Source organism: Colobus angolensis, unplaced genomic scaffold, assembly GCF_000951035.1.
Source record: "Colobus angolensis palliatus isolate OR3802 unplaced genomic scaffold, Cang.pa_1.0 Scaffold62, whole genome shotgun sequence".
Classification (NCBI taxonomy): Eukaryota; Metazoa; Chordata; class Mammalia; order Primates; family Cercopithecidae; genus Colobus; species Colobus angolensis.
In genome coordinates this window covers 301,290-329,274 of record NW_012119821.1, presented here as the reverse complement: position 1 = coordinate 329,274, position 27,985 = coordinate 301,290, and the positions used below count along the sequence as shown (strand labels likewise).

Below are 27,985 nucleotides of genomic sequence, written 5' to 3'. Positions count from 1 at the left end.
GGGGATAGTCTAAGCTCCACCTGGAATGGAAAGTTTCAAGGTTTCAAAGGAGGTTTCAGGGTGTTGCTTTGGGACCAGTGTGTTGAACAGGTCTTAAAAATAGTTCCATCCTGCCGGGCGTGGTGGCTCAAGCCTGTAATCCCAGCACTTTGGGAGGCCGAGACGGGCGGATCACGAGGTCAGGAGATCGAGACCATCCTGGCGAACACGGTGAAACCCCGTCTCTACTAAAAATACAAAAAACTAGCCGGGCGAGGTGGCGGGCACCTGTAGTCCCCGCTACTCGGGAGGCTGAGGCAGGAGAATGGCGTGAACCCGGGAGGCGGAGCTTGCAGTGAGCTGAGATCCGGCCACTGCACTCCAACCTGGGCCACAGAGCGAGACTCCGTCTTAAAAAAAAAAAAAAAAAAAGTTCCATCCGTCAGCCTGAAAAGTCACAGGAGGCGCACGTGTGGTGGGTGTGTGTGCAGCCAAAGTCCAGTCTTTAGAACTTGAAAGTTGGACAGATTGAGATTCTGGATGTACGTGGGGCCTCCTATTAATCTGTTGAAGAACATTCTTTCTACTTCAGTTAAACCAGAGAAATGGCTGGGGAAAGATACCTCAGTTGCTCCTTCATTTGTCTTTTCACAGCATCATTTGTCAGAGTTCTGGTGATGCTCCTGAAAGAGGGCCTGCTAGCACATAAGAAGCATCTGGCCAGTACAGCCTCTCGGGGGAAGTGGGGAGGCAAAGAGGAGGGAAGAACCAACAAGAAAATAAATGGGTCAACTGTACAAGGAGACCATCTGAAAAATGAGCTCTGCTGCTTTTTTTTTTTTTTTTTTTTTTCCCTTAATACTCAGTCCCTGTCTGGCTGTCATACATGCAGCAATTTAGATGACTGGATTCCAAAAAACCAAATTGCCCTATTCAGCTTTCGTATTTTCTGAAGGTGAAAATTAATGTGGTTCTGCATTTTCTTGCATCTCATGATAAGAGTCAGGCAGCTCCACTTCAGCTGTCATGCTCATCCTCAGTGAGTAACTTGGGGAAAGCCATTGGAAAGAGAAGTTTTGTTCTCTGGCCTGATTAGACCATCCAAAATTAGGTCCCATGGCCCACACATAATATTTAGGGTGACCATGTAACCCAGCTTGCTGGTAGCACACCTGATTTATGTCTGTTGTCTGCAAGAAGGTAATGAAGGTAAGGTCACACTTACCTTCATTCTCAAAAGTGTTGCTTTTTGGATGATAGGCTTTTTATTTGGTTATGCTAGTTGCGGGAATGAAGGGAAGGAAATGCATCTTTGCTACAATAATCTCCTCCTTTCTGTCACCACAGCTCCATTCGGCAGCCCTGGCATCACTAAAGGGAGATATAGTGGAACTTAATAAACGTCTCCAGCAAACAGAGAGGGAACGGGACCTTCTGGAAAAGAAATTGGCCAAGGCACAGGTAAGGCATCTGGAAAGGTTTTTGTTTTTGTTTTGTTAAATTCTTTTTAATATTTAATTTTTTTTTTTTTTTTTTTTGAGACGGAGTCTCGCTCTGTCGCCCAGGCTGGAGTGCAGTGGCCGGATCTCAGCTCACTGCAAGCTCCGCCTCCTGGGTTTACGCCATTCTCCTGCCTCAGCCTCCCGAGTAGCTGGGACTACAGGCGCCCGCCACCACGCCCGGCTAATTTTTTTGTATTTTTTTAGTAGAGACGGGGTTTCACCGGGTTCGCCAGGATGGTCTCGATCTCCTGACCTCGTGATCTGCCCGTCTCGGCCTCCCACAGTGCTGGGATTACAGGCTTGAACCACCACGCCCGGCCCTTTTTAATATTTAATTTTAAGATGAAACATGGGTACAGAAATTCCCACAAAACGTATTACCGCTTTATCAGCAAATACTCTGTCTTGGTCTACTCTGGCTGCTGTAACAAATACCATAGATTTGTGGCTTAAACAACATTTATTTCTCACAGTTCCAGAAGCTACAAAGTCCAAGGTGCCTACCGAGGGATCCCTTCCAGATGGCTACCTTTTTTTTTTTTTTTTTTTGAGGCAGAGTCTTGCTCTGTCACCCAAGCTGGAGTGTGGTGGCACGATCATGACTCACTGCAGCCTCAGCTTCCCATGCTGAATCTGTCCTCACACCACAGCCTCCCAAGTAGCTAGGTCTACCAACTAATTTTTTGTGTTTTCTGTAGAGATGGGGTTTTGCCACGTTGTCCGGGCTGGTCTTGAACTGCTGAGCTCAAGTGATCCTCTTGCCTTGGCCTTCTAAAGTGCTGGGATTACAGGCATGAGCCATCGTGCCTGGCCTTTTAATTACCTTGTTAATATTAATTTTCTTCCTTTGCTTTGATTTTTTAAGGACATCTATCATTTGTAGGTTACATCATCTTTGCCTATCTTTATCTGTTACTATCTTAAATATCTTCAATCTTTTTTAACTTAATTTTTTCTCTTCCTTTTCTCTTGGGGCATTATATGTTGTTTTTAGCCTTTCTTTTTTGACTTCTAGTGTAGTCATCATTTCTGAAATGCATTTTCATTTTATTTCTAACTCTTTTCTCACTTCTGAATTTTTCTAATTCCTAATGTTCTTTTCTGTCTCATGTCTTTTAGTTTATTTTGAAATAGTAGGCTATTATCTGGAGTGTTTTTGTTTGGGGGATTTTGTTTTTGGTATGTGTTGTGGCATGCTTTTATGGTTTATAAGGATGTTCTGCCCTTGTTTTGTATAACTTTGTATGGGATTTGACGTCAGTATCTTTCTGTTTTTCATTTTCATGTGAAAAATAATTTCCTTGAACTTGCAGGAGTTCTGAAAGTTTAGAAATGGCTTTTAGAAATTTAGAAATGGCTTTCTAAAGTGTTTAGAACCTAGCCTTCTGTTGTTTTCTTGTCAAAAATGGCAGCCTGCTTTCTGTCACTATCTGACTCTGTTCCTTTTACCTGCTTTTATCTGGCCCTTTTCTTTCCTTTGTCTCTGTTATTCCCATCCTGTTCAATTTTGTTTCCACTCCCAGCAGTTTCTCTTCCTGGAAGGCAGGGGCAGTCTCCAAAGTTCACAGGGACTAGCCTACGTTAGCCTCTTCAAATTTTACTGTGGGCCCCTTGCACTGACTCTCTGGTCAGGCAAAACCCCTACTAGTTGTAGCTACTGTTCTCCAGTTGGGCATCCTTACTTTCCTGTGAATTCCTTTTGGTTTTTTAGGGGTTTTCCAGTTCTCAGATACATCAACCTTGTTTCCCTCTGATTTTCCCCATGCTGATGCCACTCAGATCTTGTGGATGATGTTGGTTTATTCCTACCTGCTTGTATTTTGTTTTTCAATAGCCTACCTTGTCTCCAAGCTTTGGGCTTTACTGTGTAAGTGCTTTGTTTATTTTTATGTGGGAATGCAGAGAAATTTTAATACCAGGCTGCTATAGCCGTTTTTCCAGAATGACCTATGGAAAATTTTTGGAAACTTTCATGTCTCATAATCAAAGACTGTTTGAGTAGAGGGAAAAGATTCTCTGTATTTAAGATCATCCACGTTCACATTTGACGGGCATCTGAAGATTAACTTGATTACCCAAAGATAAATGAGTAGCTCAGCAAGGCCACCCATGCCTTTTCTCACTATAGGATGTTATATATGACAAAAATTTTCAGTTTTTACTTAGATGAAAATGTTACTTAAAATATTTTCCCTCTGATTATAAAAATAATAAAATTGTGATAGAAAAAACTAGAAAGCATTAGAATATTTCAGTGGTGGTCTCTGAACGGAAACTTTTTTAGTGCTTTTTTTGTTTTACAGTGTTTTTGTAAGAGAAAATAGTTGTTTTTATATTTAAAAACAACAAAATGGTGGTGACTATTTTCTAATTTACACCCCACCCAAAGCCAGCCATCATTACCAATTCTTATTGATGAGAATTTGTTTAAAGAAAGAAAATTGTGAATGCATTTAATTAGAAGCTGGCATGTACAGCAGTCTTGGATTTTAAAAAGTGACCAGAAAGGTATTTATTAAAATTTAAACCTACAAAGACAGCTTTTACACAGGATGGTAAGAGGATAATGGAAAATTTTTTCTCTAAGTCAAGGATTGATTCAGCTCTTTTTTTACTTGTGGTCAAGCCATCCTCATGTAATAGCTTTTGATGACTGATTTTACCCTTGATGATAATGGCCACATCATAGAACCATTTATTGACTCTCTTATTTGCGTTCTTAAGCGAAATAGATTTAAAAATTACTCTCAGCTCCTCTCACTGGAGATTTCTTCCCAGTTCATGTACTGGAACCTAGGAAGGAGAACGTGGAAAAAAACCTCAGACTTAGATCTTTAAAAACATGAAATTTATGCAAGAAAAATATATGAACAATGAAATGACTGTGCCACACTTTCTGTATTATATGCCTTGGTAAAGGATTCATGTTTGAGGTTTTACCAGATTGTGGAAGAGCAAATTCATGTGTAAATTTATGCTGTGTGGCTCTAGTAAGTTTTACCAGCTCTCTAAATATTATAGTGCCATGATTAATCTAAAATGTAAAATGTAAATGGCGGTTATGTTCAACAGACACTACCAAGAGAGCTGCAACATCTGTTGAATCATTATTAAAGGTGACACTGGAACTGGTTGAATAAAAGAAGGTGTCTTATATATGCTCATGACATCAACCTGTAGGTAAGAGTTTTGAGAATAGTGATATGAAGGGAAGAGCCCAATAGCAATGTGATGGGGAAGACGAAGTGCTTCTGTACTAATTTTCTATTGCTATATAATAAATTACCATAAATTTACTGACTGAATACAGCACACCCCTATCCTCCCAAATTGAATAGGGGCACAGCCATGCACCAACATTCCACAGCCTAGTGGGAAACTGGCTAAGATCATATATAGTGCTGATTTGATGCTTTCGGCATATTTGCTGTTTATTTAGTACCAACAATTATTTTAAATTACTGCATTTTTAAGTACTTCAGAAGGAGATATGTCAAATAAGCTTATGAACCCCTTTAAAATCGGTGAGCAGTAACATGGAACACTTTCTAAGCTCTTTATCTTTGGAAAGCAAGTCTCTTAAATTTTCTACCTCTTGGCATTCAGGAAGAGAACACACACAGTTTTCCTTAAGTGAAATGGAGAGAGTTTTCTCTTTTTCTCTTGTTTTCTGAGATAACTTTTATGAGATGTAGTCGGCATGTATTTTTGTTAGGATCGCCTCATTGCATTCCTTTCCTATTTGTTTATGCTGCTCTTTGGTAAACTACTCCAGCTGCTTTGCTCCTTAATGGCATTTCCATTTGTGTTGGTGCCTCTTTGTTTAGCTGGCCCACTTTCCCCTTAGCGAGGGAACCTGGGCAGGAACTTAGAGTGAGGGTGGAAATACCCCGAATAGTGTTAGTTGTGACAAATCCTGTGTGACCTTGAGAGGGTAACATTGCTTGTTAGCATATTTTAAAAGGGAGTGGTACTAACCTCCTTCACAGGATGGTTGAGAGGGTTAACAAATTAATGATGGCATTGCATTTTCCCAGAACCTAGTTCATAATGCTCTTAGGTTTGACAGCTGACACTAATGCGATGATTAAATATCAGTGGCCTCAGTGGAGTAAGATAAAACCCGGTGAAGAACATTAACAAAACCATAAAGCTGCTTAGCATCACCACATTGCACAGGGTTTTTCCAACAGGGGCTCAAGTTCTCAGGCCAGACTGTCTCAAGGCTGACTCAGGGCTTTATCCCTGGATTGCGCCATAGCAGGGATGAGCCTAAAGGATTTTATTCTCAGTGGTTTAAATGACGATGTTGCTTGTTTTTATTACACATTTTTGCATATTGGCAATTTCACCAATTTATGTGGCTAGACACAAGTATTTATGTGAATGTTTAATTTGCTTCATCATCATGATAGGAAAGCTAAGATCTCAAGAAGAAACTCCGGGTATATATTAAGTGCCAGATGAAATTTGGGAAAAACAAAATTGCATCATATCCAGTGTCAATCATTTTTTTTCTTTTCCTTTCAAACTGAAAGTCTGTAGTTGTGAGACAAATCTAGACTCCTAATGATAGTGGCCTCCAGAAATTAATGGCAGGCAAGACACTGCAACTGCAGGCTTTCTGGCTTTGTGGCACTCTACCTTCAGTCAAAAATTGAATATGGGGTGGGAGGAGGAAGAATCCTGGATGCAATTACCTGTAATGATAGGGGGAAAAAAAAAAAGCAGTAGCATGTTATTTGAGACCAATTTTTATTTTGTTCACCTGAAATTATGTGAGGTGTCTCTGTCCAATAGAGAGAAGAAAATAGTCTCTAACTTACAAGTTGTAGTAGAAGAAACTGCCTTTGGTCCCAGAGGCTGCTAAGTAAATTATCACTGAATAATTGACTTTGGAAGCTAAAGTTGGCTTGTTGGAAGCCGGAGAGACTTTGAATTCCCTGTTTTATACCCCCTTGTGTCTCCTTTTCTGTTTTGTCCTCTCTCGGGGTGGAAGAGAGAGCTCTTTGGGCTTTCCTAACTCTCTTTGGTATTATAAGACCTAACATTCATGCTTCCTGGAATTCACAGAGACGTTTCAGGGTCTGAGACCAAGGTACCACCTAAGATCCTTAGGTAAATGGTAAAGAGGATGTAAGCCCACAGGTCAGGGAGCTGGAGGAGGAAGACATAGGGGAGAGAAGATTCGGCTGCAACAGCTTCAATGCCTTAACGGCAAAAACAGGAATCGGAGGGGTATTTGTTACCTGGGTTATAGGAAATAAATCAGTTGCTTCACATTAAGTCTGTTTTCTCATCTACAAAATGATGGTGTCAAGCTATGCGGTGAAAACAAATAGTTTCAAATGTTCAGTGGCCTAAGATATCAAAGATTGATTTCTTGTTTTCTATTGGGAGCTCACTAGACCTGGCAGGGAATCCTGTGCTGTATTGTGCCTACCCAGGCTTCCAAGCCGAGGGCCTGTACCATCTGGAATGTCGTTAGTGGCCATGGCCTGGGAAAGGGAATGTGGCAAGCCCGACAGGAGCTCTTAAAGGCTTCTAGGCAAAATGGTATATTCATTCATATCTTACTGGCCAAAATAAGTGGCATGGCCACATTTAGCTTCAAGCAGGAGGAGCATAACCCTACCATGTGCATGGATGGAGGCGAACCAGAGGCTTGGTGCCCAGGGGTACTTGTTATACCATGTGGTGGTCCTGGTGGATGGAGCATCATGTACCTAAGAAAATAATGGGGAGAAATGAAAACGATTCAGAAAAAAAATGTGCTAGGGAAATTATTTAAAAATGGGTGTGTCTTCTATCAATTTTCTGAAAGTCTATACTATACTTAAATTTTTAACTTAAAAATTGCAAAACTTAATGCAAATATTAAGTAGTAATTATAGAAGAGAACCTCTTTTCCATTTGGTGGTTGTCATTGTGTTACCTTCCTGAATGAGGCCTTACGGGAACACGTACTCCTAGGTGACTCTTACCTACGTAAGAGTCAGTGCAGTGTTGAGCTTGTCCTAACCTATTTCCTTATTACACAGAACACCTGAAATCATACGCCATCCAGGGTTAAAAAGTGCTCTCCCAGGGTCGGGCGCAGTGCCTCATGCCTGTAATCTGGCACTTCGGGAGGCTGAGGCAGGCGAATCATTTGAGGTCAGGAGTTCAAGACTGACCCGGCCAACATAGTGAAACCCCATCTCTACTAAAAATACAAAATTTAGCTGGGCATGGTGGCATATACCCCTGTAATCCCTGCTACTCGGGAGGCTGAGGCATGAGAATCACTTGAACCCGGGAGGCGGAGGTTGCAGTGAGCTGAGATCACCCCACTGCACTCCAGCCTGGGCGACAGAGCAAGACTCCATCTCAAGAAAACAAAAAGTGTTCTCCCAGGTCATGAAAACTCAAGGTGATGAGAGGCAACAGGTCAGTAACAAACTGGAGTGTGGGGACAGGAGTGGACCTCACTTTAACAGGCCACTCCTGCCTTCATGGGAGGTCGCCAGGGCAGGAAGGCCAGTGATGGTACACAGAATGGCTTTGTCTGCCCTGCCTGCCACCTGCTCATTTTCCACTTTTCCTGCACTGAAGTGCCACATTCCCAGGGTTGACTCATGAGCAGCTAGATGGGTGCTGTTGAGCAAGGGTGTTGGCCAGGCGCGGTGGCTCACGTCTGTAATCCCAGCACTTTGGGAGGCTGAGGCGGGCAGATCACAAGGTCAGGAGATCGAGACCATCCTGGCTAACATGGTGAAACCCCGTCTCTACTAAAAAAAAAAAATACAAAAAAATTAGCCGGGCATGGTGTTGGGCGCCTATAGTCCCAGCTACTCGGGAGGCTGAGGCGGGAGAATGGCATGAACCCAGGAGGCGGAGCTTGCAGTGAGCAGAGATCACGCCACTGCGCTCCAGCCTGGGCGAGAGTGCGAGACTTCATCTCAAAAAAAAAAAGAAGAAAAAAAAAATGAGCAAGGGTGTTGTGTTGGTTCTTTTGGCTTTTGCAGGTGATGGCTTGTTTCCTCCTGTGCTGTTGCCCTGTGGGATTTGCTCCGCTTTTCCCTGCACTACAGCTTGGAAATGCTCAGCGGATTTTCACTGAGCTTTGAGATCAGTGGTTCAGCTTCTTTGGCTGGGTACAGGGAGTGTGCACAAATGAGTGAAGTGTGTTTAATAAGAGGATGTTGACGTGTAGAGATGAACCTTGAGCAGTGGCTTCTCGGTCATTGATACACCCACCGGCTAGGAGTCTGTTTTGATCATTATTTTCTGGTATTCTCTTTTCACTGGGGAAAGAATCCCCAGGATGCCATCCTAGTATCTCTTCTTCTCCCCACCCTTCCACTTCTATCCCTGTTTCTTGTTCTCCAGAAGAGAAGTCTGGCATTCTTTCAGTCCACTGTAAGCTGTGACCACAGTTACCTTCAACATACATTGTAATCACCTCCCCTGGAGCACCCAGCACAGTCTCATTTAAGAAATGTCTGATATGTGTAGAGGAAGCATTACATTATATGCTCTTTCTTAAAACTTATGAAAAATATGGGAATGTAACTAAATACCTTTGCCCTTAGCTAAAAGATGGTTTTTTTTTTTCCTCCAATATATTCTTGTTACTTCTTCTAAATGAGTGCTTGAGCTCCAAATATACATCAAGTCTTTTTTTTCTTTGTCTAGCTACAAGCCCTGTTCCATCTGACTGAATCACCAGGCTTCATGTTGCCTCTTGTTCTTGCAGGTATCCTCCAGGCAGGCTTCCCAGTTAGAGGCAGGGGAAAGATGGTGCAATACCAGACAGCACACTCTCCCTCTCCATCTGGTATCCTGGGCAGCCTCACAGGGTCTTTTTTTTTTTTTTTAAGTGAAAGCAGGTTTATTAGAGAAACAAAAGAATGGCTGGAATGGCTGCTCCATAGGCAGAGCAGCAGCAAGGGCTGCTGGTTGGCCAGGATCACATCTTTTAGGCAGTTCACATCGGTCAGTAGGGATGCCAAAGGGTGGTCTTTTGGTGGTTATCAATTGATGGTGTGCCTTTCTCTATATAGACCCTTGAACATCTTCATTGTTCATTGGACTTTGTAGTTTCTTGTCAGCCCAGGTGGTGGTAGTGGCCTGTTGACCTGTAAGGACTTCAAACAAGGAAATATGAGTGGGGAAATAAGGGAAAGTGAGAGCTCATTGAGTGTGTAAGTGGAAATGTTTCACAGTAATTTGTAGCCCTAGAGAACTGAATATGGATAAACCAAAGAGGCGGAACAAGCAACATGGCAACGTAGGAGTGACTGCGTTGATGAGATCCAGGTCAGAGACAGAATTTTATTCTACAGTCACACTCAGATCTGGAACTGGTGACCTGCATGAGAGTGTCCACTACATCTGCACATGCTCATACAATACAAACACACACAAACACACACACACTCTGAGGTTGGGAACAGAGGCTAATAGCAAGAGCTTATAGATGTGCTGCAGGTCTGAGAGGAACAGTGTTCTCTTCTTGGTATGTTCCAGAGAAATATAAGCTCTTTCATTTATTGATAGAAATTGCCTTTGAGATCCTGTCATTTTGTGGACTTCTCCTGTTCCTTAAGTATGTAGGATCATGGATGAGAAAGGCCTAACTTCATGGAAAGAGTGTCTGTGGCTGGTTACGGCATCTTTGTTTAGGAAAGCTTCCACTAGATGTGCCTCTCACTCGACCATGATCCTTGCCTCTGTTCCCACTTATTTTTTTGTGTGCCTGACCTTGAGTGGAGGTTATTTGATGTTTCAGGTTGTCACTAAGAATAGTAGTTCACAGGAGTATTTTCCTGAAAGTAACTATCCCTCGAAGGCTGTGATAAAGCATTCAACAACTTTGTTGCCTCCAATCTTGTTTCTGGAGCTCTAAAGTAACCCCCAGGAAGTTACATAAATACTGATCCAGCTGTTGTTGAGGTGCGAGCCCTACCATGATTGATACCAAAGTATTTGTATCAACTTCTTCGTTGAGCACTTCTGTTTCAGTATTGAGTTAGGCTTAGTATAATGTTCAGTTTATCGTTGAAAGCCTTTTGTCCCTGTCCTGGGTTATGCCATTGGAAGCTTAGCCGATTTAGGGAGGGACAGGGGAGTTAGCGGGTGAGAAATCCTACTCTTTCCCTGCCTGCCACCAAGCCTGGAGATGCAAACCTGCAATGCTGGAAACACATATGGCTCTTGGCACTAAGAAAACCTTGTTGAGGATGAAATTAAAGTTCCTCTAGTGACAGGAAGTTAATCAAAGCTGAATGTAGTAGACAAGGATGCAAGCTAGACTACTTGTTCCATCACTGAGGAGTATTTTATTATTATGTAAGTGAGATTAAATGCACAGTGACTGGAAGGGATTGAGAGCAGTGGAGAAAAGTCAGAGGTGAACAGGTTCCTCAGGATTTAAACTCTGACTACAGAAATGTTTCTGTAACTCTGCTGCCTCTTAGTCCATCAAACACTGAGCAAGGGAAGCTCCTCTGCTTCTTTTTTTTTTTTTTTTTTTTTGCTCTGTCGCCCAGGCTGAAGTGCAGTGGCCAGATCTCAGCTCACTGCAAGCTCCACCTTCTGGGTTTACACTATTCTCCTGCCTTAGCCCCCCAAGTAGCTGGGACTACAGGCGCCCGCCACCTCGCCCGGCTACTTTTTTGTATTTTTTAGTAGAGAGACGGGGTTTCACCTTGTTAGCCAGGATGGTCTCGATCTCCTGACTTCGTGATTCGCCCGTCTCGGCCTCCCAAAGTGCTGGGATTACAGGCTTGAGCCACCGCGCCCGGGCCCCTCTGCCTCTTTTATCACTATTTCTGCTAAGCAGTTTTCATGACGGTGATATATCATCATCCATTCATCCCACAACACTCCTACATCACCCACAGTAAACTGCTAGGCTAAATAATGAAAAACCTAGTCCCTGCCTTCCAGGAGCTTATAGTCTGGGAGATGATGATATTGGAAAGCATTAAATTTGCTGATAATCTAGCCAGATAAGAAGTGGTACTATACCATTTAGGATTATTTGGTTGAAAAATAGCTGAAACAAACTCTGATAAACTTCAACAAAGGAGGAGTGAATCGGTAAAAAAAAAAAAAAAAGAAAAAGAAACTAAACAGCCATAAAGGAACTTGGGAAGGGAGCTGTAGGTGGCAGGAACTAAGAGAGATGCTCTTCAAGGCTCTCTGAATCAGCTCCATGCAACCTGACATCCATTTGCTCAAGATTGAAATTCCCTGCAGAAGGTATCTGGTGGCTGTCGCTTGGATCACTTGCCCCTGTTTCTTGACTATGGGAAAGCGGGGGACTTGGATAGCCCCACTTGGACAGTGTGCAGTGGCAAAGGGACTGTTTCCCAAAGAGAGATGGAGTGCTAGAAAGGCAAAGACTCCGGTATCCACCAGGGGAATTATACAATTTAGCCATTGATATGTTTCCTGGGATTGCCAGCCAATGAGCTGACCTACATTTTATTTGGGGCTTACTCAGTGTTGGCAGTTGTAATGGTTTGAGACCACAAAGCTTGGAATCACCCACCTATAGGTGCCTGAATTCATCAGCATTCTGTCCTTTTCCCTTATTCCCAGTGCGAGCAGTCCCACCTCATGAGAGAGCATGAGGATGTCCAGGAGCGAACGACGCTTCGCTATGAGGAACGCATCACAGAGCTCCACAGCATCATTGCGGAGCTCAACAAGAAGATAGACCGTCTGCAAGGCACCACCATCAGGTACACGGCTCCAGCTGGCTTTTACTCTGCCCCTCCTGCTAGACCTTCCATCTTGGAGCTGAAGTAGCCCCAACTATTAATATTTTAACTCCCAAGACCGAAGTTCTAGTTTATAGATTACAAACTAGATTATAATGATGTTTTCTTTGTATCTAAGGCTTTCGAAGTGTATATTGCTCTTAGCTTTGTTAATCATGTGCTTTCACCTCCCTTATTCTGTTCTGATTTGGGTCCTTACAATAACCCTGGAAAGCAGTCAAGGTGGGGGTTGTGGTCCTCAGTTTATTGATAAGGGTATGAAATCAGAAGTTGAGTGAAATGCTTTAGTCAGTTCTAAATGGAGCCCCTTCCATCTTAGAGACCAGCGTCCCTGCTGCCCCTTTTATTCACTGGGTCGATGCTAAATGTGCAAACTGTGTCCCTTCCTTGGAGATTTTGAGAGATTTATGAATGTAGCTTATAACTAAGCATTATGTAGGCTTCTAGATAATCTGATTATATTTTGAGCTTACCTCAAATTGCTCTACCAACATGGATTTATCCTCTTACCGAACTCATAAGGCAGGGGGCAAGATTTGACCCATCATTTTACTGGTGAAAAAGCTGGGGCTTAAAGAGAGTGACTGCCTTGTAGTTAAAATTAGCAGAGGATAGAGGTGGGTCAGAACCCAGAATATCTCTGCTTTTACTGAATTTTCTTTTCATAACGATAACTGGTAGGGATTCTGCCTTCCTTACTTGTAAATCACTTGGCCCCTAAGTCTCCTGCCACAGTATTAGTTGTTTGTATCTGCCCTGTTTCTCAGAGGAGAGGTTTGCTTTAAATGACTTCCTGAGCCATGGATGAGAGCATGTTCATGTTCCTGGCGATGCTCAGGGAACAGCCTGAGGACAGCACCTACCTTTTTGGAGAAAGAGTGCTTTGTTCACCGAATGCTTACACAAGCCGCAATTTTAAAACAGTTTCAGAGGCAGCTACTTTAAACTCTCCTTCTAGAAGTCAGAGGAAACTTTGGATGCATTGTGTTCCAACACCGAGAGTCACAGTAATAACAGGGCTTCTTGATGAGGCTACTAATGGGCATCTGTTTTCTGGGCAAAATTGTGGAAAAATTTGCACTGAGCTAGAGCCACACAATAAACTGCATATTCTAATTTAGAACCTCAAGGCTTTTAAATTGTATATTGGTCTTCAGAGTGATTGTAGGTTAGAAGTACATGAGCAGAGAAGAATGTTTAGCCCAAAAGAATGATTGTAGCAGATTTAAAGGAGACTAACAGAGGACACTGGCAAATTTGTGATTTTTATTAATACATGTTGCACTTTTAAACACTTGAGAAAGTGAAAGCAAATGGGCTCAGTAAGTTGTGAAAAATACAAAATGTGAAAAAATACACATCACCTAGAAATCTCAATTTCAAGATGTTTAAATTGAATATAATGACCAAACTGCTTCACTTTGAAATGCAGTGAACCTTTTGAATACAAACATTTATTGGTGCCTTTAATTTAAAGGAAGACTACATCTGTGGAGATGTCATATTAAATTCTGCCAGTCTGTGTTGTGTAAATGAGCTGGCCCCTCCTTGAGGGGATTCCCTGCAAGGCTGGAAGATGCGTAGACATGTAGACCAATGAGACCATGTCTCTTCTTGTCCTCTGAGTTCCTGAGGCTTAGGCATCTCCCCAGCCCTCAGCACTCCAGCAAATTGGTTTGGCCTCTGAATTATTCAGGGTTCTCCAGAGAAACAGAAACCAATAGAACATAGAGACAGATATATATCTATAAAGATATGAAAGGGGATTTATTAGGAAGATTGACTCATGCAATTATGGAGCCTGAGAAGTTTCACAACAGGCTGCCTGCAAGCTTGAGACCCTGGGATGCTAGCAGCGTGACTCAGTCCAAGTTTGAAAACTTCAGAACCAGAGAAGCTGATGGTGTAATTCTCAGTCCAAGCCAAAGGCTTGAGAACCTGGAGGAATGCAAGTGCAGGTCCTGGAGTCCAAAGGCTGGAGAGCCAGGAGTTCTGATGTCCAAGGGCAGGAGAAGAGTATTCCACCTCCCGGAAGAGGGAGAGTGAATTTGTCTTTTCTCTTCCTTTTTTGTTCCATCCAGACCCCCAGCCAGTTGGATGGTGCCCACATACACGAAGGGTGGATCTTCCCCCTCAGTCCAACAACTCACACAGCAGTCTCCTCTGGAAGCACCCTCACACACACACACCTAGAAATAACGCTTCAACATTTCTCTCAGGCATTCCTTAATCCAGTCAAGTTGACACCTAAAATTAGCCATCACAGTCTCAGCTCTTAATATGCTATGATGGGCCAAATGCAGTAGGAACTAGGCACCGTGGATGAACTCTAAACTGCCCCAGCAGAATTGCTTGTCATACTGGACAGACAGAGTGGGGGTACCATTATAGACTTAGGTGTCACTTAAATCTGGCCTCAGTTAAGAATTTATTGGAAGAGGCTAAAAATCTTTATTAAGGGCGTAGTTTATATAACCTATGATATATCCACACTTAAGCTATACTGAACTGCTTAAGGGAAGAAAATGGCAATCTCATAGTTTTCTGTTTTTTTCTCAGGTCACAGTCAAAGCACCAGGCACCTTCTGTGACTGCCCCAGAACACTCTCCCATCCCTTATAGTCACAGTGTTAATGTAGCCAAAAACCAGATACTGCAGGTTGCAGAATTCTAATGTGAGTTGAATTCATAGCCACATCAGATCTTTTAAGTGAAGATTAAGCATTGGTAGGAAAAGGTGAAATTGTGAGAATTTGTAGGGTTCATTTGGGTAGATTCACATGCATTCACATACCTAGAAACTACAAATTCCACTGAGCACTCCTTCCTACAGAAACAATTCTCCCTCCTCATCCAGTAAAGCAAGTCCTATCTTGCTTAGAGACTCTATAACTATTTCATGCCAGGTAGGAGGTGGCAAATATAGTCATGTCCCATTTCTACTTCATTCATCTTTATCTTTAGGCCTAAAAGTGGCCAAATGTCATCATGTCCCAAAGAGATAAGTAGAAAATCCAACTTGGAAAGATACAAGTAAAGCACTGGAAGATTTATAAGATTCCATTAATTTACATTTAATAAAACTTGGGGAAGTTGTATGTTCCTTAGAGATGCTGAATAGACCTTTGACGCATAGTTTGCAAATATTTTCTCTCATTCTGTAAGTTGTCTGCTTACTCTGTTGATACTTTCTTTTGCTATGCAGAAGCTCTTAAGCTTCATTAGATCCCACTTGTCAATGTTTGCTTTTTTGCTGTTGCTTTTTGTGTCTCTGTGCGGTGGTGCATGCCTATAGTCCCAACTACTCGGGAGGCTGAGGCAGGAGAATCGTTTGAACCCAGGAGGTGAAGGTTGCATGTGTCTTTATAGTAGAATGATTTATAATCCATTGGGTATATACCCAGTAATGAGATTGCTAGGTCAAATGGTATTTCTAGTTTTAGATCCTTGAGGAATCGCCACACTGTCTCCCACAATGGTTGAACTAGTTTACACTCCCACCAACAGTGTAAAAGTGTTCCTATTTCTCCACATCCTCTCCAGCACCTGTTGTTTCCTGACTTTTTAATGATCGCCATTCTAACTGGCATGAGATGGTATTTTGTTGTGGTTTTGATTTGCATTTCTCTAATGACCAGTGGTGATGAGCTTTTTTTCGTATGTTCATATTAATTCATGTGTGAGATTAGGAACTAAGGGTTCTAGACCATGGAGGGAGGAATTCAGTTGGACTGATGATGACTTTATTTATAGGACTTTTCCTGTGAGAGATTCTGGATTCGGTATGTTAGGCTCAACAAAGGACTCTACATTAAATTATGTTGAAATGCCAGAACTTTCCTAGTATAATCTAGAAAAATTTTAGCAGCCTGAGGAGTCAGCAATGTTGACTGGGAGATAATGTCCTTAAAATGGGGGCCTTGGTACCACTGAACAACTACAGTCAAAGTGGGCTTGGTTATTGTATTGGTCAACAAGGTCACAATAGTAGTCAAAAAAGTTTGACCTGCTAGGGATTGTTGTAGTGGCTAATTAAGCATGAGATCTCTAGAACTGATAGAAATGGGCAGCATACTAAAGTTTTACCTGATCATTATAGTCAAACTCTGGTCTGGTGAACAGAGACTTTACTTGTCATCACAATGGATAATCATGGCCTCATCCAATTCACTTACCTGAATAACAGGCCAGTTATAGAACCAGAGCCCCCTGGATGAAGGGGAAAATGTACACAATCATGCCCCAAGTGAGTGCAGTAAACTTTCCTTTTACCCCTTCAAAGAAAGAGAATGGCAGGTACTTATAGGGAGAGTGTGCAGTGGGGAAAAGAGAGAACCATATTCTGAGATAGATTACTAGACTTTGAATCTAAACTGATGCTAGCCCATGGAGCTCCAAAATATTTGTGGATTACAAGTCAGAGTAGGGTCTTAGGAAGGTATATCAGTCAGCGTGGGCTGCCATAACAAAATATCATAGACAAGGTGGCTTACACAACAGAAATGTATTTCTCACAGTTGTGGAGGCTGGGAAGTCTAAGATTAAGACATGAGCTAATTTATTTTCCCATTGAGGCTCTGTTCCTGGCTTGCAGATGGCCACCTTCTCACTGTGTCCTCACATGGAGGGAAGAGACAAAGAGGAAGCAAGCTCTCTGCTGTATCTTCATATGAGGGCACCAATCCCATCGCGAGGACCCCACCTTCATGACCGCATCTAAACCTAATTACCTCCTAAAGGCCCTATCTCCAAACACCATCACATTGGATGTTAGGGCTTCAACATAAGAATTTTGGCATGGGCCAGGTGTGGTGGCTCATGCCTATAATCCCAGCACTTTGGGAGGCTGAGGCAGACAGATCACTTGAGGACAGGAGTTTGAGATCAACCTGGCCAACACACCCCTGTCTCTACCAAAAAATACAAAAGTTAGCTGGGCGTGGTGGTATGCGCCTATAGTCCCAACTACTCAGGAGGCTGAGGCAGGAGAATTGTTTGAACCCAGGAGGTAGAGGTTGCAGTGAACCAAGGTCTTGCCACTGCACTCCAGCCCGGGTGACAGAGAAAAAAAAAAGAATTTTGGGACACAGTTTAGTGCCTAGGACTTTCTGTGACTACCCTAGAAGACTCTCCCATCCCTTATAGCTGCAGGGCTGATGTAGCCAAGAATCAGACACTGCAGTTGCTGAAAGTCAGGTAATAAGTAGCATTATGGACTCAATCCAAGTCATAGCGGACCTAGTTACGGCACCATCTGAGAGGTAACCTTTTTCAGCGCCCTAGAGATGTGGTAAATGCTCCCAAGCAGCAACAGTACATGGTGCTATGTTTTGTGGATTGAGAGAGTAGAAGTGGCCCTTCTTATGCATAAACCTAAAAATCCACTTCAAAAGTTTTTGCTTCTGTTACCCTGATACCAAATGCAGACAGGGGCATAATAACAACAACAACAACAACAAAGCACCAACTTCAGGCTAATATCACTAATGAAAATAGAGGTAAAAATCCTCAACAAAATACTAGCAAATCAAATGCAACAGCACAATAAAAAAGGTCATTCATGGTGATCAAGTGGGATTCATCACAGGGATGCAAATATTGTTCAACATATGCAAATAAATAAACGCACTATACTACATTAAGAGAATTAAGGGAAAAAAGCATGATTGTTTCAGTAGATGACAGAAAAGAATTTGATAACCATCCCTTTATGATAAAAACCCTTATCAAAATGGATACAAAAGGAACATATTGATAGGGTTTGGCTCCGTGTCCCCACCCAAATCTCATCTTGAATTGTAATCCCCACATGTTAAGGGAGGGAGGTGGCTGGATCATGGGGTTGGTTTCTTCCATGCTGTTCTTATGATGCTGAATGATTTCTGACAAGATCTGATGGTTTTATGCGTGGTTGACAGTTCCTCCTTCACATGGTGACGCTCTCTCCTGCGGCCTTGAGAAGGTGCCTGCTTCCCCTTCCACCACGACTGTAATTTTCTGATGCCTTTCCAGCCATGCCCAACTGTGAATCAATTAAACCTCTTTCCTTTCTAAGTTATCCAGTCTCAGGGAAGTTCTTTATAGCACTGTGAGAACAGACTCACACACGTATCTCAAATGAAGGCAACCTATGAAAAACCCATGGCTGATATCATAGCAAAGGGGGAAAATTGAAGGCCTTTCCTTTAAAGACTGGAACAAGACAACGATGCCCGCTTTCATCACTGTTACTCATTGTAATACAGGAAGTCCTGGCTAGAGCAATTCAGAAAGGGAAAGAAATAAAGGGCATCCAAATTGGAAAGGAAGAAGTCAAATTCACCTTGTTCACAGAATTATCCTGTTCACAGATGACATGATCTTATATATAGAAACCCCTAAATACTCCAACAAAAAACTTCCAGAACTGATAAATTCAGTAAAGTTACAGGCTGTAAAATCAACATATTAAAATCATTTTAGCATTTCTGTGCACCAATAACAATCAGCCAGAGAACCAAATAAGTCAATTCTATTTACAATAGCTACAAAAATCTAAATTTTAGATCTGAAAAGATCTAAATTTTGATTCCTTGCATGCAGTCCTAGCAGGTAAAAAATAAATAAATAAAATTTGATTCTTACATAATTCTTACAGCAGCTCCTAAACCAGGAGAGCTACGATTACTCAAAGTCCTCAAGCAAGTAATTCTACCTATAGGAATATCAATGCCTGTATGAATCTTGTCAGAAGTTGTCTTACACCCATGAGCTGTGCCGTCACTAGGTCCATTTTTATTTATTTATTTATATTTTCTTATTTCGGATCTCTGTTTACATCACTGGGTCTAAAAGCAGACTCCTTCAGGAGTAGAGACTGTGGATTACTTCATTAAATAAAGAATTCTAACCAGCTGAGCTGCTAGCTAAAGAAAATAAGGATTTCCTGGTAGGAGAAGGAAGGAGTAAATACCAACTGTAGCATGTAACCAGCTATAGCCTGTGATCAGAAGCAATGCCTAGGCTATGAGTGTTTTCTTGCTGTTATGTATATATGCATGTCCCTTTTTCCTCTTACTTTCTCCTATTTTTTTTTTATTATTTATTTATTTTTGAGACAGAGTCTCACTGTATCGCCTGGGCTGGCATGCAATGGCACAATCTGGGCTCACTGCAACCTCTGCCTCCTGGGTTCAAGCGATTCTCGTACCTCCCCCTCCTGAGTAGCTAGGATTACAGGTGTGCACCACCACGCCCAGCTAATTTTTTGTGTTTTTAGTAGAGACGGGGTTTCACCATGTTGGCCGGGATGGTCTCAAACTCCTGGCCTCAGGTGATCTGCTCACCTTGGCCTCCCAAAGTGCTGGGATTACAGGTGTGAGCCACCACGTCCCGCCTCTCCTATCATTTTATATAGGATGAGTTGGTATTGGTGAAACTCATAATTTAGTAGGTAGGTTACATATCTGGGTGGGTTTTAATACCATTTATATATGCCAAGAGTGAAGAATCTGAACACAAAATCATGAAAACAATCCTACTTACAATAGCTACAAAAATCATAAAATACCTAAGAATAAATTTAACCGAAGAAGGAAAATTACAAAACTCTCATTAAAGAAACTGAAAAGGATTCAAACAAACGGAAAGATCCCCATGTTCATGGATTGGAGGAATTAATATTAACCCATTTGTGCCTAGTGTTCCATTATTGGAACGCTAAGCTTGTGGGAGTTATTTATCTCCTACTGCTCAAGGTCATTGCCAAGGTCTGATTTTTCACACACAAAAAAATTTAAGGCTCCAGCATAAATGGGTTAAAATGTTAGTACTACCCAAAGTGATCTATAGAGTCAGTGTAATCCCTATCAAAATGCCAATGTCATGGCCCACAGAAATAGAAAAAAAAAATCCTAAAATATATGTGGAACTACAAAAAAAAAAAAGAGAGAGAGAAAAAAAACCCAAATAGCCAAAGCCAATCCTGAGCAAAAAGAACAAAGCTGGAAGGATCACACTACTTGAGTTCAAATTCTACTACAAAGCTATGGGAACCAAAACAGCATAGTACTGGCACAAAAGCAGACACTTAGACCAATGAAACATAATAGAGAATCCAGAAATAAATCCACTCATCTACAGTCATCTCATTTTTGACAGAGGCACCAAGAACATACAGTGGGGAAAGAACGGTCTCTTCAATAAATGGTGCTGGCAAAAGTGGATATCCATATGCGGAAGAATGAAACCAGACACCAGTCTCTTGCCATATACAAAAATCAGAACAGATTAAAACCTAAACATAAGACCTGATCTATGAAACTACTCAGAGAAAACATTAAGGAAATGCTCTAGGACATTGAGTTTGGGCAAAGATTTTTTTAGTAAGACCTCGAAAGCATAGGCAATGATAGCAAAACTAGACAAATGGGATTACATGAAACTAAAAAGCTTCCACACAGCAATGGAAATAATGAAAGTGATAAGATAAATTACAGAATGGGAGACAATATTTGCACACTGTCCACTGGCAAGGAATGTAAGGAACTCAGTAGCACAAAAAACAAATCTGATTAAAAATGAGCAAAAGATCTGAATAGACATTACTCAAAAGAAGACATACAGATGGCCAACAGGTAAATGAAAAAGTATTCAAAATCACAGTGAGATATTCTCTCTTCCCAATTAAAATGGTTTCTACGAAAAGCATAAGGAATAATGTATGCTGGCCAGGATATGTAAGAAAGAGGAAGTCTCATACACTCTTGGCAGAAATATAAATTACTACAACCACTATGTAAGACAGTATGAAGACTCCTCAAAAAACTCAAAATAGAACTACCATATGATCCAGTAATTCCCTTACTGGGTATAGATCCAAAAGAAAGGACATCATTATATTGAAGAGATACCTGCATTCCCTTGTTTATTGCAGCACTATTCACAATGGCCAAAATTTGAAATCAGTATCAGTGCCTATCAACAGATTAATGGATGAAGATACATACAGTGCAATATTAACAGCTATAAAAAAAAAGAATGAAATCCTTTCACAGCAATATGAACGGAACTGGAGGTTGCTATGTTACATGAAAAGAGCCGACAAGCACAAAAAGACAAATATCGCATGTTCTTAACTCATGTGGAAGCTAAGGAAGTAGATCTCATGAAGACAGAGAGTAGTTTGGTGGTTTTTAGAGGCTGGGAAGGGTAGGGAGGAGAGGAGGATGAAGAGAGGTTGAATAATGGGTACAAAAATAAGTTAGATAGAAGAAGTAAGACCTAGTGTTTGATAATTCAATAGAGTGACTATAATATTTTATATTTCAAAATAGCTAGTAGAGAATAATTTGAATGTTCCCAGCATAAAGAAAGGATAAATGTTGAAGGTAATGGATATCCCAGTTTTCTTGACTTGATTATTACACAGTAAAAATGTATGAAAATATCATAGGTACCCTGAAAATACATATCTATCCTGTATCAGTTTAAAAAAAAGTTATAGCTTCTTATTTTTGCAACTTTGAGCACCGCTAGTATAAAATCTTAGCAAGTTCTCCATCAGAGAATACACAACTGATTCAATTGACTGCCACCTGTTTGACCCTTTGGGACACCCCATGCCACTGAGCCAACAAGCAAAGAAGGAAGTTACTCTACTGGCTGGAGTAACTATCAAGAGGAAATTGGGACACTGAGTACTATGTCTGAATACCTAGGATACCTTCTAGTAATTATCCAGTGGTGAAAGTTAGTAGATTAGAACAACCCAATACAGGTCAGGCCAAATACAAGTCAGTCCACTGAGGGCTAGGTCCTTGAGGAATAAAGATTTCGGATTACTTCATTAAGCAAAGAACTCATTCTGACCAGCTGAGATGCTAGCCAAACAAATAAAATGTGGATTTCCTAGTAGAGGGAAGTTATAAATATCAACTCTAGCCTCATGACCAGTAGCAGAAAAGATGGCTAGGCTGTGCATATTTTCTTGCTTGTATATGTATATGTGTGTATATATATAAACACACATACACACACACACACACATGCACTTTTCTTTTTCATCTTATTTTCTTCTATTATTTCAGATAGGGTGAGTTGGTACTGGTGAAACTCATCATTTAGTAGGTAGGTTACATGATATCTAGGTGGGTTTGTCATTGAACTAGAAGAGTGAAGATCACTTTACAATACTATTGTTAGGAATAATGTTTAAAATTTTAAGGAAATTGAATCCTTGTAAAGTTCCAGTTAATATAAAACTCAAAAAAAGGAAAAAATTATAAATTAAAAAATAAAAAATTAAATTATTTTTTAAAAATCCTTATATCCCACACTATAAATGATGGTACTTTGGATCTCTTGTTTTGAAAAGATGAACCTATTTAAATTGAAATGAGGGATGACTACAGAGAAGGTTAGTATCGTTGCTATTGCAATTGAGAAATTGTGGCGTGGATAAGAGGGTGCGTACAGTTGGTCACTGAGTAACTAAAGAGGGTGGAGACTATGATAGCTGTTGTCTAGCACTTTGATACCATTCCCACCCCTCTCTTTATTCTCCCCAGAGTCAAAGAGGGCCAGGGAACGATCTCGCAGACTCTCTTACCAGCTGGGTTCTGGATAGAGTTTGAACTGTGCTGATGAAATGCACTCACATGGGTTTGGAAGGCAGAGGGAGGTGGGAGCTATTCTCCCTCAGCCCATGGTGGTGCAAAGTCAGTAGCAGTTCCTGATCTCTGAGGGGATCACAGCCACGATGGCAAATCTGACAGCTCTTGGTGGCCTCTGCTCACCTCACTTTTCTGCGGCCCTTCCAACAATTTTGCAGGCGTGGAACTAAGTTAAATCCTTTCCACTTGAAACATGCAGTGCAGTTTGTTTTCCTAACTGAACTCTGCCTAATGCATCCTAAATCCTATCTCCTAGAATTAAGCACTAAACACTTTATACATAAGGCCTTCTGCAAAATTTTATTCATGAATATTTTAAACAAATCTGATCATACAACACGCACTGTTTTGTAATATGTGCTCTTTCTCGTTAAAAAAGCCACTGTTATGAGTGGCTTTTTTTAATGTTAATCTGACTTGGGGAGATTATACAGTGGGATGGGGGAAATGGCAAAATATATCAGTAGCTCACTGGATGTGAAAAGAAAATAAAGAAGGATTTCTAAGCAAATTAAACATAAGATCTTTTCTTTCCCAAGGAGGTTATTTTCTTTTCTGTAAGCTACTCTCATAACATCAGCCTTTCACTACCAAGTCTCATGAGTGGTTCATATTCTCTGCTTCATCTCCCCTTTACTCATTAGCTCACTGCTGCTGTGTGGCTTCTGACTCCAACAGTTTACCAAAACCCACTTGCTGTGAACTGAGCTGTGGTGCCCCCTTTGCCAAATTCATATATTGAAGCCCTAGCCCCCACTGTGGTGGTATCTGGAGATGAGGCCTTTTGGAGAGAATCAGGGTTAGATGAAGTCAGAAGAGTGGGGCCCTGTCTTAGTCCCTTTGTGTTGCTAGAAAGGAATATCTGAGGCTGGGTAATTTATAAAGAGAAAAGGTTTGTTTGGCTCACAGTTCTGCAGGCTGTACAAGAAGCATGGCACTGGCATCTGCTTCTGGTGAGGGCTTCAGGCTGCTTCTACTCATGGCAGAAGGGGAAGGGCAGCCGCCTATGCAGAGATCACACGGCCTGAGAGGGAGGATGTGCCAGGCTCTCTCAACAGCTCGCTCTCCAGGGAACTAACAGAGTGAGAACTCACTCACCCACAAGAAAGGACAACAGTTTCCTCGTGAGGGATCCAGCACCCCCACGACCCAGACACCTCCCACTAGACTCCATCTCCAATATTGGGGATGAAATTTCTACATGAGAGTTGGAGGGGACAATCATTCAAACCGCAGCAGGCCCTCAAGAAGGTATATTGCCTTTTTTTTTTCATTGTTTTTTTAAAATTATACCTAAGTTCTGGGATACACATGCAGAACGTGCAGGTTTGTTGCATAGGTATACATGTGCCATGGTGGTTTGCTGCACGCATCATCTACGTTAGTTATTTCTCCTAAGGCTATCCCTCACCTTGCCCCCCACCCCCTGACAGGCCCCAGTGTGTGATGTTCCCCTCCTTGTGCCCATATGTTCTCATTGTTTAACTCCCACTTATGAGTGAGAACATGCGGTGTTTGGTTTTCTGTTCCTGTGTTAGTTTGCTGAGAATGATGGTTTCCAGCTTCATCCATGTCCCTGCAAAGGACATGAACTCATTCTTTTTTATGGCTGCATAGTATTCCATGGTATATATATGCCACATTTTCTTAATCCAGTCTATCCTTGATAGGCATTTGGGTTGGTTGAAAGTCTTTGCTATTGTGAATAGTGCTGCAGTAAACATACATGTGCATGTGTCTTTATAGTAGAATGATTTATAATCCTTTGGGTATGTACCCAGTAATGGGATTGCAGGGTTAAATGTTATTTCTAGTTCTAGATCCTTGAGGAATCGCCACACTGTCTTCCACAGTAATTGAACTAATTTCCACTCCCACCAACAGTGTAAAAGTGTTCCTATTTCTCCACATCCTCTCCAGCACCTGTTGTTTCCTGACTTTTTAATGATCCCCATTCTAACTGGTGTGAGATGGTATCTCATTGTGGTTTTGATTTGCATTTCTCTAGTGACCAGTGATGATGAGCTTTGTTTCATATGCTTGTTGGCCACATAAATGTCTTCTTTTGAAAAGTGTCTGTTCATATCCTTTGCCCACTTTTTGATGGGGTTGCTTTTTGGTGTATTGCCTTTTAAGAAGAGACACAAGACAGCTTGCATGTATATTCTCTTCCTTCCAGCCATATGGGGACACAGGGAGAAGTCAGCCATCTGGAAGCCAGGGAGAGCCCTCACCAGAAAGCAGCCATGCTGGACCTTGATCTTGGAGGATCTAGGCTCCAGAACTGTGAGAAAATAAATTTCTATTGTTTAAGCCACCCTGTCTATGGTATTTTTTTATGGCAGCCTGAGCTGACTAAAACACCTTTCTTGAAAATCACCAATGATTTCTTAAATGAAAAATCCAGTGACCTTTTCTTGTCATTGGTCCCTTTCTATGGCATTGACCCTAAGCCGTCTTTGCTTCCTGATGGCACTCTTCTTAAACCTCTAGGACGCTGCAGACTGTAGATCTTCTCTTCCCTCCATGGAATTTGTCCTCAGCCTAGGCTCCTATCCTAAACTCTCTCTCTCACGTTTCAGCTCATACAGCAGCAGCCCCAAGGCACAGACCCCTCCTATCTCTGTGATCTCAGCATTGGCACTCAACCCTTCGGTTTAATGGCGCTGCAAAATGCCACCTCATTTGAGGACAGAGAGATAACATCCCAGAGTCTCTATCTATTGTAATAAAGTCTGACCGCTAAGATTTCAGGCCTGCACCACGAGCTTGATGTTTCTCCTGATCTTTGGGCACACAGTTGCCTGTGTGTTGTTGGTATCATGTATATCTTGATGTACATGCAGCCAACAACCCACAGGCATCTGCTCATCTTCATGTTGTTGCATTTCAAACACTGTAACCGAAACCTCCTTGTCTGCCAGCAAAACATATTGTTCTGATTAATTTACAGTCTAAAAAGTATAATGCAATGAAATAAAAATAAAACCCATAAAGAAGATGTGTTTCTCTTTCCCTGTTTTCCTGTGTGGTCTATATCAATCTCTTTTTAATATTTGGAAGTTCTTGAATATGGATCTTATATGAGCTCTTGTTAAGACAAAAATGGATTGTTATATTCATAGAAGAGCATTTCAAAATCCCATTTGTTCAGTTATTCACCAAAAGATTCATAGATGAGTCTGATCTTCTCTATGCTATCTGAAAAAATAAGGGGAGATAGTACTGAAGAAAGAATGAGGACTTTATTCATCACTTATTTCCTGTACTAGATTCTTTCAGAGAACTAAAAGGAATACATTTCCTTCCAATAGTTTTAAAAAAACAAAAAAACAAAAACACACAAAACTTTGTTCTTTAAAAGAAAGCCAGCCATTTAAAGGCAAGTCTACTTTTAATTTAAGAAAGAATGCAGTTCACCCAAAAAAACACCAGGTCAAGTAGGGTGGATTAGTTGGCCACAGCTGACTGACAGCTTGACAGCTGTCAAAGCAGGCAGTTGACCATCTGGGTCTTCTCCACAAATCATTCCAATGCAGTGGAAGGCATGAATGTGTGCCCAAAATGAGAGAGAGAATGTGGATAGTGACATGACAGTCTATCAAGTGCTGTGGATTCCATAGTATTTTGAGCTTGAAGTCTGGAAAGCATGGTAAGAATTATACTTCCATTGATTTTCCCCTCTTCTGATTAAATAATTTTACCCCTAACCAATAATGAGAAGGAATCTTTAATAAATAATGAAATACCTTTTCCTTGAGTCATGACATTATAGTTGACCCTTTAACAATATGAGGGTTATGGGAGACAACCTAGGCAATATCATTCTGCATGGAGGCAAGGGCAAGGATTTTATGACAAAGACACCAAAAGCAATAGCAACAAAGCAAAAATTGACGAATGGGATCTAATGAAGCTTAAGAGCTTCTGCATAGCAAAAGAAGCTATCAGCAGAGTAAACAACTTACAGAATGGGAGAAAATATTTGCAAACTGTGCATCAAACGAAGGTCTATCCAGCATCTATAAGGAACTTAAACAAATTTACAAGAGAAAAACAACCCCATTAAAAAGTAGGCAAAGGACAAGAAGAGACATTTATCAAGAGATATACATGCAGCCAAAAAGCATATGAAGAAAAGCTCAATATTGCTGCTCATTAGAGAAATGCAAATGAAAACCACAATGAGACACCATCTCATACCATTCACAATGGCTACTATTAAAAAGTCAAAAAATAGCAGATGCTGGTGAGGTTGCAGAGAAAAGGGAACACTTACACACTGTTGGTGGGAGTGTAAATGAGTTCAATCATTGTGGGAAACAGTATGGCGATTCCTCAAAGAGCTAAAAGCAGAACTACCGTTCAGCCCAGCAATCACATTACTGGGTATATACCAAGAGGAATATAAAGCATTCTATTATAAAGACACATGCACACAAACATTCATTGCAGCACTCTTCACCATAGCAAAGACATGGAATCAACCTAAATGCCCATCAATGACAGATTAGATAAAGAAAATGTGGTACGTATATACCATGGAATACTATGCAGTCATAAAAAATACAAGCTCATGTCTTGTGGGAAGATGGATGGAGCCAGAGGCTATTAACCTTAGCAAACTAATGCAGAAATAGAAAACAGAATACTGTGTGTGGGAGCTAAATGATAACAAATGGACCTAATGAGGGGAACAACAGACATTGGGGCCTACTTGTAGGTAGAGGGTGGGAGGAAGGAGAGGAGCAGAAAAGATCACTATTGGGTACTGGGCTGGGTGATGAAATAATCTGTACAACAAGCCCCTGTGACACGAGTTGACCTGTGTAACAAACCTTCACGTGTACTTATGAACCTAAAGTAAGAGTTAAAAAAGCCCCAACAATATGAGGGATAGTGGCACCAACCCCTACACTGTGGAGTTAAAAATCCAGATATGCCTCATGACTCACCAAAACCTTAACTACTAATAATCTACTGTTAACCTGACAAAAAAAAGAAATGGGGAAAGGATTCCCTATTTAATAAATGGTGCTGGGAAAATTGGCTAGCCATAAGTAGAAAGCTGAAACTGGAT

The 27,985-nt window shown here is 41.3% G+C and overlaps 1 protein-coding gene across 2 annotated transcripts in view; it reads left to right on the top strand.

Annotated features, from left to right (window-relative positions):
- The window catches only part of MCC (mutated in colorectal cancers), a 471,854-nt gene that overhangs the window by 343,425 nt on the left and 100,444 nt on the right, over positions 1–27,985 (top strand). For both annotated transcript variants that reach the window (XM_011963646.1, XM_011963647.1), the window contains 2 exons: positions 1,327–1,440; positions 12,072–12,214. In XM_011963646.1, coding sequence (XP_011819036.1) covers positions 1,327–1,440; positions 12,072–12,214 — 257 coding nt within the window. The remainder of the gene's footprint in view (positions 1–1,326; positions 1,441–12,071; positions 12,215–27,985) is intronic.